This window comes from Pelophylax lessonae (genome assembly GCF_965119305.1).
Source record: "Pelophylax lessonae genome assembly, chromosome: 5".
Classification (NCBI taxonomy): domain Eukaryota; kingdom Metazoa; phylum Chordata; class Amphibia; order Anura; family Ranidae; genus Pelophylax; species Pelophylax lessonae.
Genome location: NC_138772.1, coordinates 519611112 through 519623195, shown reverse-complemented (window position 1 = coordinate 519623195; position 12084 = coordinate 519611112). Strand labels below are relative to the sequence as shown.

The 12084-nt window shown below is 46.6% G+C and overlaps 1 protein-coding gene across 1 annotated transcript in view; it reads right to left on the bottom strand.

Moving 5' to 3' along the window:
- Nucleotides 1-5401: 5401 nt before the first annotated feature.
- Nucleotides 5402-12084, bottom strand: part of NSMCE2 (NSE2 (MMS21) homolog, SMC5-SMC6 complex SUMO ligase) — a 463563-nt gene continuing 456880 nt past the window's right edge. Inside the window, exons 6-7 of the mRNA XM_082257374.1 lie at nt 8463-8569; nt 5402-5778 (exon numbers count right to left, since the gene is read on the bottom strand). Of these exons, the coding sequence (XP_082113500.1) occupies nt 5670-5778; nt 8463-8569 (216 nt within the window). The 3' untranslated portion in view covers nt 5402-5669. The remainder of the gene's footprint in view (nt 5779-8462; nt 8570-12084) is intronic.

The window sequence follows — 12084 nt, the reverse complement described above, 5'->3', positions numbered from 1 at the left end:
TTTGTCTCGATTCGCCGATCCCACACTGAGCAGGCGGATGGCAGCTCTGTCTCTGTGCTGCGTGTGGAGACACAGCTGTCAGGTCCCCGCTGTTCTCTATGGGGGAATTGGATGAGAATGGACCGCCTGTCCGTTCTCATCCGATCCGCTGGACGGATGGAAGGTAGGGTTTCCATTCGTCCAGATTTGACGGACCGGATCAGATCGGATGTCAGCGGACATGTCTCTGCTGACATCGGATGCCCCATAGAGATGCATGGAGCATCCGTTCAAATACGACTGAAAAACTGAAAGGCGGATCTGAACGGTCCGCTAGTGTGAAAGGGGCGTAAGTTAGCCCAATTTTTTTGTATAATGTAAAAGATGATGTTACGCCGACAATCGTGATCTTTATTCTAAGCAAAAAAATTGTGATTCTCATTTTATCCAGAATCGTGCAGCTCTATAATAAATGTTTGCTCTTGGGTTTATTATCACTTTAATTCACATGTGAACAAATGCAATATCTTCTGTCTTTGCTTTTCTTTGGGGCTTTCTTCTGTTCCTCAGTGCAGGGGGAGGATAGGCTGCTCACCTACCTGAGATGTGATGGTCTATTCTAGGCAGATTTATAATTAGAACTTTCACTCCAGTTTTGTGGTCACTTCCTGTAGCTTGTGGTCGCTCTCCCACTTCTGTCTGTATGAATCACAGTCTGCATTGCTCTTCACCTGTTCCGCTCTCTGCAGTGTCAATGGCAATCAGGAACTTCAGACGTCACTTTCAGCTTGAGCAATGCAGATATTCCGCAGAATCACTGCCACAGTTCTGTCACCCTTTTGGTTTCACTGACTCTGCGGCTGGCCGCTCTTCTCCATCCCCTCCCAGCACAGAAGCATGACAGCACCTTTGTCACATGCAGCCCCCTCACTCCATGCAGATAGGAAGACAGGACAACATGGCAATGCCTGCAGGATCCTGCAATGAGATGGGTGACAGCAAGGGGCAGAACAAGGTGGAGGGTTGTGGTAAAAGTACCATTGTGGGCTACGCAGGGGCTTATTTTTTTAATTTTGTATTCATGTTATAAGAAAAATATAAACGCTGCTATCCCTTTAAAACCTTTACAGCACTTGCTTGGCTGCCTCTGGCGTAAAAGTCTAAGTTTACTAAAAAAAAAAAAAAAATCAGCACAAGGGACAGTACTTACATTTGATGGGAAGTATCCCTTGAGCTGCTGGCTGCTCTTATGCCTCGTAAACACGCATCGATTATTGGCCGGGAATTTTCGGCCAACGTCCGATCGGCCGATTATCGGCTTGTTAGTATGATGCTTTCGACAACCGACTCCGACTTTTCGGCCGAATAAAATCTGGTGTGCAGGCTATAAAATTTTTGGTGGCCGTCAACACAACGGCCGATTTTCCGTCAGTCAGTACAGATTTCGGCAGACAAAAATCTGATGAGCAAGACTGGGCATGCTCAGAGAAGAAAAACATCACTTCTGAAGTAGATTTTTGTTGGCCGAGAAAATTCGTGTGCAATCTAGGCACATTCCAACCAACAAAACACCACTCTGGACAAGTCGGACGATCGGTCGGCCGATAATCGATGCGTGTGTACGAGGCATTAGTTAACATCTGAAGTCTCCTGCCCAGCTCTTTTCCCCGCTGAGCAGGTGAATGACAGCTCTGTCTCCGCTCGGTGTGCAGAGACGGAGCTGTCAGAGCCCCACTCTCCTCTATGGGAGATCGGATGAGATTGGACCGCCGCCAGTCCGTTTTCATCCAATCTTATCTAATCCCAACCACCAGACAGATAGAAAATAGGGTTTCCATCCGTGTGGATTTCACGGACCGGACAGGATAGCAGCGGGTGTCAGCAGGGATGTCTCTGCTGACATCTGCTGCTCCATAGGACTGCATGGAGCATCCAATCCGGTCCGCCTGAAAAACTGACAGAGACGGATAGGAAAGCCCGTGTGAAAGGAGCCTAACTCATGTGAAATTATCCGATGGGAAATGCGCGAAAAAATTTTCAATACAACACATGACATCACTTCTGAATTTTTAGTCTGTCATACGAGAAATTTCATAACTTTAGTAAAGTCTTCATATGAGACTAGCATGCAAAAAAAAAAGGACGATCATTCATCAGATATTCTCATTGTGTACCGGGCATATGTAGAGGAAAAAAACAAAAAAAAAATCACTGAACGGCAAAAAAACATCAGAAAACGTTTTATTAACAAGGGAACATTTTGAGTGCAAGGATGAAGAGCACGCGGGTAAGATACAACACACAGAAGTCTCTAAAAGTCAGTTATTTCTCCTCCTTGCTTTGATAAAAATAAAACAAAGTAAACAGCCTGTAATCAGTTAAAGGGTCACGCTGGGAGTTGTAGTCCCTCAGGAGCAGGATTGGGGGGAGGGGTCGGGGGTTTGGCAGTCTGCTTTTTCCTGCCTAATATCTAAACCCAAAATGTATGTGTCAGAATATCTAGGATCGTGCCTCATTGTACTCTTTTCCTAACCTGCTGCCACCCATATAAGGGTGGGCCTTTAATGTTCACACATCGCAGATATGTGTCACTGGGCAGCTGATGTTCTTGTATTGAAAGCGTGCACCCTGCACACTCCCAGCACAGGGACCAAGCTGTCAAAATCGACTCTCGGTCCCCACTAGTGATCAGTAGCCGCTGGGACTGGCTCCTGATCATGTGACCACTATGACAGCTGATGCCCAGGGGAGGATTGGGGAAGGGGGGCAATTGCCCCCTGGGCCGCTCTGATGCCATGTAAAAAGGCTGCACTGCTTCTGCCACAGACATGCTAAAAGGATCCCTGGTGAGGAGATGTAAAAAGTCCCCACTGCTGATCTACTGAGTGCAGGAGGAAGACAAGGACAGAGCGCAGCCCCCAGCATGGATGGTGTAAACTGTCTGAACAAAGGCTGGTTCCATGCCCCACTGGAGACTCTCCTACCCCAGGCAGCCCCGACCGAGCTGTCCCAGCTCCCCCCAACTGTCCCCTGCTGGCCAGGTCGGGAACCCGGATTCGGCCAGTGAGTAGAGAGTACCTAGAGTGGAGCTTTAGCCTGGAATGGGGGTCAGGAGGAGGCCAGGGAGCGGGAGGGGGGGGGGTGGGGAGTTACTGCACCATAGGCCTCTGGTTTGTACTTGCCTCCTGGGCTGAAAGCTGCCAGTCGGCCTGTGCTTGTGCCCCTGGGCATTCAGAACCTTTTAAAGGGACGCCAGGGCAAGCAGAAAGAGGTTAAAGTGTGTGTATAGCCAAAACTATTGTTAGCAAAGGGATAGGAAGTGTTGGACCCTCTCTCAGGCTTTTACCACTGTTCTGGAACATTCACCCTCTCTCTTTTTATCCCAGTGATCCCTGTCTCTTGTACAGAACGCAAAGGGAGACCTAAAATGTTTGAATTGTCACATGAGCAGGAGCTGAGGGGGGATGTTCTAATCGAATGGGTTCACTTGTTCTGGTGACAACTATATAAAGTTGGTGGTACTTTAAAAACCCAGCCATGGATGGGTAAAATTCGGCCGGTTCATCAGGAACCGGACAGATTTAATCCATGTATGAGCAAGCTGTTTGGACTAAAGTCAATCTGTTTTCATGAGATCACTGCCAGCAGCTAAAGCCAACAGCAGTGATTATTGTATTCTCACCCCGGGGAAACCCCCCACCCCCCAACATGAGAATACAATAGCTCTGCGGGAGGGATTCCCCCATCAACACTGCTTATGTTTATAGGGGAATCAGGCAGTTTTCTTTCCTACAACCTGGGGTAATGCGCAGCAATGCAATTTACACCCCAATGCACTAAGACAATGCACTTGCTTTGTCAGAAATAGTTCATGTTCAATTTTCAGGATGTTACAGTGCATTGGCATATTGAAAAGCGCTACGCAAACTGTCAGCGCTATATAAATCATGTATAATAATAATAATTGGGAGCTCATTCATTTCATGAGCCGCCCTAATGCAATGCACCTTAATGCCCATTAACTGGGTTTGTTCTGCACTCCTGTAACCTGTTTTCAGCTGACAGCAGGCTAAAGCCCGCTGTTGGCTGATGTCACTCATCTGATCCTGGCTGGGGAAAGATCCAGACCATATTGTCGGTATCCACCCAGAAGCATGGACAGGCACCTGGCTCAACCTCTTAGCGATCCGTCAAGAGCCTGAGCCAGCCCCACCAGCCCCTCCACAGCCCAGTGCTCCAGTGAGCACTGGAGGGTAGAGCAGAGAGCCACAGACTGATAGTCCCAGATCTCTGCTCAGAAATTAGCAATCAGTGGTTTTGATCACTCAGTTCTCAGTGCAGAGTTGGGCAGGGGATAGATGCAGCATAAAGATCAATGCTGCATCCACCTAGGTGAGTTTTTCTTTCCTTTAAAGTGGTTGTAAACCCACCCTTTTAACTTTTACCTATAAATAAGGCTTACCTATAGGTACTGTAAATATCTCCTAAACTTGCACTGTTTAGGAGATATTTAGATTGCATGCAGCCGATGACGTCATCGGCGCATGCGCTCTGAAGGAATGGCCGTCCGTGTTGTTTCTTCAGAGCCCTGTGCCGTGACCGGCGGCTCCTGCACGCATGCACGGGAGTGACGTCTCACGGCACCCGGCCAGTAGCATAGCAGGAGTCCGCAGACCAGGAAGGAAGACGGCTGAAAATGGATGCGGCCTCCAGCGGGGACGACGAAGGCTTTGTTTGGAGGTAAGTGTCACATAAGCACATTATGCATTTACTTTTTAGAAGGGGGGGGGGGAACACACTGGGTTTACTTCCTCTTTAAATCCTGATCTTTTCTTTTAAGGTTAGCTACACACAGTTAGAATCTTTGCTGATTCAGCAGGAACCTGCCTGAGATTCGAACTGTTAATGGGCAAGCTGAATGTACTAAGCTGATTGATCAACTTGGGCACAACCAGTCTGCTGGATTCTCTTGTGATTATCACAAGTGGCTGCTATAGCTGCTAGCAACAATCACTGTCTTCTCCCGGCGGGGATGGCTTCCCCCACCCGTCCCAGCTCCAGGGAGAAGACAATTGCCCAGCAGGAGGCATTCCCGCATCAACACTGTATGTGTTGACGAGGGACTGGAGCAAATTTGTTTCAGGTGGCAAGAAATTTGCTCCGTGTATGCCCAGCCTAAGAAAAAGGCATCCCCTGAGACATGCCCTAGATCAGTGATGGTGAACCTTGGTACCCCAGATGTTTTGGAACTACATTTCCCATAATGTTCCTGCACTCTGCAGTCTAGTTGAGCATCATGGGAAATGTAGTTCCAAAACATCTGGGGTGCCAAGGTTCACCATCACTGCCCTAGATAATATCTGTGAACATGTTTGGGGAAATATGCAGATCAACAAAGACACTGGGTATGCGGCCTTTTAACTAAACTCTGCTCTGTGCCTGCAGATGACTTTACTGGGAAATATAAACAGATAGGACCCCTTTGGTGACAACTATTTAAACTGACATCAATTAGGCTTTTTCTGGCTGACGAGGGTAGCCCCGTATTAATAATAATAATTGCCTCCAGGAACTTCTACATTTTTACTTATATGAATGTGAAGCCTTAAAGCTGCACATAGTCATTAGATATTCATTTTCTTTCATCTTTTATCAAAGATTCAGAAGGACCATAGCCAGTTCCAAGCTCATCAATGGCTTTGCCTTTTATTGTGAACCTCAATGGCTCTTTTTAGGGCCGTGTCTGGAACAAGGTCGGCGATATTGACGTCGTGGTTGTCGCAGCCAATCCTTGGACACCTGCGGAGACAAGAGACAGATTAGAAACGTTCAGAACATCAGAGCAGGAAAACAACTCGGAGTCACAGGCAGCAGCTTTAGGTTTCAGTATTGATCTCAAGAATAGAGGAAAAAGTACAGCGACAATAAATCCAGACGAAATAGGCAGAACTTGTTATGTAAGTGGAAGAAAAAGGATCAGAAAAAAGGAACGAGTAAAACATAGCAGAGGGTGTGTTAGATCAGTGGTCCTCAACTCCGGTCCTCAGGGCCCACTAACAGGCCAGATTTTAAGTATTACCTTGGGGAGATGCAGACTAGAGTACTGCAATCACTGAGCAGCAAATAATATCACCTGGGATGTATTTCAGTTATCTTGCAAACCTGGCCTGTTAGTGGGCCCTGTAGGCCAGGGTTGAGGACCACTGTGTTAGATGACTGCCAGTAATAGTAATTATCTTGGGAAATCTAGAAACAGAAAGGTAACGGCAGAAAAAAAGACCAAGTCCTCAGTCTGCCCATTTTTTTTATTTATTTTTTTGTTAACATTGGTACCTGAGTAAAGATCTAGGTTTATCCCAAGCATGTTTGAAGCTATTTACTGTTGACTGGCTCACTACCTGGTTCATGTCCAGTTTTCAGATCTTAGGGTGCATTGGGGGGGGCTCATTCATTTTATGAACCAACATATTCCCAAAGGGGTATGGCAGCAATCCAATATCCCGGGAACCAGAGGCATAACTACAACTTTCAGGGCCCCGATGCAAGAAACCATGAAGGGCCCCAAGGACCCCTGGCCGGGGCCCTTCCCACTGATACTAGGGTCCTTTACTCTCGTTGCGGGGCCCTCTATTACAGACCCTTTCACAAGTTCTGCAGTGGGCCACCTTCCTGCCATCTTGGGGCCTCCCCACGGTGGTGGAATGCCAGGGCCCGGTTGCAAGTGTGACCTTTGCGATCCTGGAAGTTCACCCACTGGTAGTTTTTATATTTTGGTATTTTAATTGTATTATTTATAATCATTTTATTTAATTTTTTTACAATGTCACTGACTATGCCTCTGTCCCATAGGTGTGCACAACCTATTGAATTAGAATGTGCACCCCATAACACAAACACACATGCGCAGTAGGGCAATGGATGCTTTCAGTAGAGCAGTGGACGGTGTCAGTAGGGATGAAATTGGTGTAAGTAGTTTTTTGTTTTTATTATTTTATTTTCTTATTATTTTTTTTACAATTTTAGTTAGGAGACCCATTGAGGGGCTTTGGTGAAATAGGGAAAGGGACAGAGGACAGAGATTCCCCAGTCCCTTTCTCTGCAGCCTCACCTGCCACAGGGGTAGGGGGGTTTAGCAGGGGAAATCTGCATCCTACAGGGTGATTAGGGTGTGCCCAGGCCCCCCCGGCACACCCTGTGCGCACACCTATGCTCTGTCCATTCAGAAAAGGAAGGAGCTGGTAAATTACATATTTACCAACCTTTCCTGGTTCTCTACTGTGACACATCCCCTGCAGCAGCCGGCAGGAGAGGGGAGGGAGCACAGTTGGGGGGGGCAGCACAGTGGGGGGGACCAGGGGAGCACACATGGGCCCAGAGACAGCAGAATACAAGTGAACTGAATAGGAGGAACGGCGGGGCAGCATACAGAGGAACCAATCTCCTCCATTTTCCTCCTGCAGGAGGAAAAAGGACAGTGATTTCTCTACAGGGGTTTGCAGGGATGAGAAACAAAGAGATTGTTCCTTCTGCACAGAGCTCTGTGTTGATTGTCAACACTGGGCTCTAGGCTTTGACTGTACACAACTCATCAGTGAGTCCCGGCAGTAAATCATTGGCTAGGACTTGCTGACAGGCTCCTGCTGTATACAATCACAGAGGGTGCCGGTGGAGGGGCATGCATACACGCACCCTAACCCTGGAAGTAGGCAGCGACATATGGGTACATCGCTGCCCATCCACGGTGCATTGCGGGCGGATGGTCTGCAAGTGGTTAAAGTGGAGCTAAAGCAGGGTCTTTAGTGAAGAAGACATGCAATGTTTCTTCGGCAGTAAAATAGTCGTACCTGCCTGTTTGCAGGCTGCTTTGGAATGTACACCGGACTGTGCACAGTGCCTGTATGATGGGATGACTGCACTCCTGTGTATGCACAGGAATGATGTCCGGCGATCCGGCCTATACAGACAGCCACAACCCAGCATTTAGCAAAAGCCTACAGAAGATGTTGACGCTGACATGGGACATCAAAATGTATCGTGGAGTTTAGCTCCGTTTGAATGCAGTCCATTGGTTGGGTAGGAAGCAGGTGGTTCCTGTACTTTAATAGAGTACATTTGCGCTGTGTGCATGAAAGTCCTCATTTACAGCGTACTACAGCATACATTTATGCGAGGGCCGTGTTTACATGCATGTGGTGCGTTCAGGGTGGTGCCCCTGAACGGATGTCAGACTGGGGGAAGCAGTTGTGTCTGTGCCCCCCCACATGAATGGGACTGCCATCACGGGGTACATGCATGATGCAACACCTGTGCATCCATATGCATCCATGTGCCGGTAAGCATGGCCCTCGCACCGGTGAACACTGTAGCCCGCCTGTGTTAACGAGGCCTAAAAGCTCACTTCAACAAGGAAGCAGAAACTGTTACTTTTCAATATGTATTCCCTTCTTAGTTGAATCAGGACAAGTAATGTTTTGGGAACTCACCTGGCAGGTTTCTTCTTCTTGTGTCTGTCCTGAATCACATTTTCAATGGCCTCCTTCTCGTAGCTATGGCCACATATTTTGTTCTTCACAGGGTTCACCATATCCATCTGTCAAGGCAAGACCACAAATATAAAGTCAAAACCCACAGCAGCAGCCACTGTAGATTTATTAGAAGATTGGATTCAAAAACAAATCGGTGGAACATGTAAAATCAATCAGTGAGTTGACACCGCTCTTCATGAAACATTGCAAACTGTACTCAAGTCAGAAAGAGGTATACAGGTTATATTAAAGTGGTTGTAAACCCTTACATATACCCACTGAAGTGACTGGCCTCAGGTGATACAGTGAGATGAAACAAATCCTCCTACATAAATTGTACCTGTTTATCTGCAGTCTTCTCTTCTCTACACCCCCTACAGAGTCCAGATTTTTTAAAGCCTGTCTGAGCTGTCAGAAAAAAAAGGATAGGGAGCTGAAATCAAACTCTGCAGAGCTCAGTGAAGAGAGCTCTGAGAGCTGATTGGAGGGAAGGGATGTCAATCAGCCGGAGGTCCCTCCCCTGTCAACATTTTTCTCTAGGTGTCAGGAAAGTGACAAGTGATTCATGTTGATAGCAGAGGAATGAGGCAGCAGACAGAAATGACACTTAGTGCTCTTAATTGAAACAAGTACACACTATAAATAGTGGCGACTCTAGGAACAATATATAGGGGGGGGGGGGGGGGGGGGTCTGGCACATAAGATGCCACAGTCAAAAATATAGGTTAAAAAATACGTGAGTATTGCAGTATGCAATGATACCTACACCCGAACACCTAAAAGACAAGCTTCCAAGCAAGAGTTTTCCTTTCTTCATCAGGTATTGCTTCAGACCTGAGAAAGAGGAAAACTCTGAAAAGCTTTTCTTTATAGTTTAAAGCAATTTCAGGAAACAGTTTACCCAGTAATGGTGCCAGTTTATGCCGTAATAGCCCCTAGTATTGGTGCCAGTATATGCAGTAATAGCCCCTAGTATTGGTGCCAGTATGTGCAGTAATAGCTCCTAGTATTGGTGCCAGTATATGCAGTAATAGCTCCTAGTATTGGTGCCAGTTTACGCAGTAATAGCCCCTAGTATTGGTGCCAGTTTATGAAATAATAGCTCCTAGTATTGGTGCCAGTTTATTCAGTAATAGCCCCTAGTATGGGTGCCAGTTTACGCAGTAATAGCCCCTAATATTGGTGCCAATTTATGAAGTAATAGCTCCTAGTATTGGTGCCAGTTTACACAGTAATAGCCCCTAGTATTGGTGACAATTTATGCAGTAATAGCCCCTAGTATTGGTGCCAGTTTATGAAGTAATAGCTCCTAGTATTGGTGCCAGTTAACGCAGTAATAGCCCCTAGTATTGGTGACAATTTATGCAGTAATAGCCCCTAGTATTGGTGCCAGTTTACACAGTAATAGATCCTTGTATTGTTGCCAGTTTATGGAGTAATAGCCCCTAGCATGGGTGTCAGTTTAACCAGTAATAGCCCCTGTAATTGGTGCCAGTTTAAACAGTAAAAAAAACCCCTAGTATCGATGCCAGTTTACTCAGTAATAACTCCTAGTATTGGTGCTAGTTTTTCGCAGTAATAAAGCCTAGTATTGATGCCAGTTTACTCCATATTAACCCCTAGTATTGGTGCTAGTTTATGCAGTAATAAAGCCTAGTATTGATGCCAGTTTACTCCATTTTAACCCCTAGTATTGGTGCCAGTTTAGGCAGTAATAAAGCCTAGTATTGATGCCAGTTTACTCCATTTTAACCCCTAGTATTGGTGCCAGTTTAGGCAGTAATAAAGCCAAGTTCTGGTAATAACCCCTAGTATTGGTGCCAGTTTAGGTAGCAATAAAGCCTAGTATTGGTGCCAGTTTACACAGTAATAAAGGCTAGTATTTGTGCCAGTTTACACAGTAATAAAGCCTAGTGTTGATGCCATGCTCTCAGCACAGAGGAGGTAGGGAAGAATAGTGAGACCTGCCAACCACAGTGATGAAAATGTTAAGGCCGGTCATGACAGTGGTGGCGGTCTTAACGCTTTTATCAACTTCATGGGAGAATTTATGATTTCCCCGCGGGTCTTCTGATTCCTGTGAAGTAAGGGGGTTGGTAATATGAAGCGAGGACTGTAGTGTCAAAAAGGGGGAAGGGGACTATCATGTAAAGGGGACTGTGGTGTAAGGATGGGGGGGGGGTTGCTGTGATGTAATGATGTGATTGAAGAACTGAGGGCAATGGTGTAAAGGGGGGTCTGTGATGGGGCGTGTGCAATGAGGTAGTCTGTGATGGGGCTGTGTGACGGGGTGGTGTGGGGGGGGTCTGTGAGGGGGAGGTCTGTGACAGAGGTGTGGGTCTATGATGGAGCAGTCTGTGATGTCTGTGATGTAAATGAGGGGATGTGATTTAAATGTGATTTAAATGGGGAGTCTAGGAAGAGTGTAAAGGGGGAGACTGTGATGTAATGGGGGAGACTGTATTGTAATGGGGGAGATAGCGATGTAATGGGGGAGACAGCAATGTAATAAGGGAGACTGTGATGTAGTAGGGGAGATTGCGATGTAATAAGGGGGACTGTGATGTAATGGGGAGACTGCAATGTAATAAGGGAGACAGCAATGTAATAAGGGAGACTGAGATGTAATAAGGGAGACTGTGATGTAATAAGGGAGACTGTGATGTAATGGGGGAAACTGCGTTATATTAAATGAGACTGTGATGTAAAGGGGGAGATTGCGATGTAATAAGGGAGACTGAGGTGTAATGGGGGAGACAGCAATGTAATAAGGGAGACTGCGATGTAAAGGGGGAGACAGCAATGTAATAAGGGAGACTGAGATGTAATGGGGGAGACAGCAATGTAATAAGGGAGACTGAGATGTAATGGGGGAGACAGCAATGTAATAAGGGAGACTGAGATGTAATGGGGGAGACAGCAATGTAATATGGGGGGACTGTGATGTAATGGGGGAGACTGTGATGTAATAAGGGAGGCTGTGATGTAATAAGGGAGGCTGTGATGTAATAAGGGAGGCTGTGATGTAATAAGGGAGGCTGTGATGTAAAGGGGGAGACAGCGATGTAATAAGGGAGACAGCGATGTAATAAGGGAGACAGCGATGTAATAAGGGAGACTGTGATGTAATGGGGGAGACTGTGATGTAATGGGGGAGACTGCAATGTAATGGGGGAGACTGTGATGTAATGGGGGAGACAGCAATGTAATAAGGGAGACTGTGATGTAATGGAGGAGACTGCGATGTAATAAGGGAGACTGTAATGTAATAAGAGGGACTGTGATGTAATGGGGGAGACAGCGATGTAATAAGGGAGACTGTGATGTAATAGGGGAGAATGCAATGTAATAAGGGGGACTGTAATGTAATAAGGGGGACTGTGATGTAATAGGGGAGAATGCAATGTAATAAGGGGGACTGTAATGTAATAAGGGGGACTGTGATGTAATGGGGGAGACTGCAATGTAATGGGGGAGACTGTGATGTAATAGGGGAGACAGCGATGTAATGGGGGAGACTGCAATGTAATGGGGGAGACTGTGATGTAATAGGGGAGACAGCGATGTAATGGGGGAGACA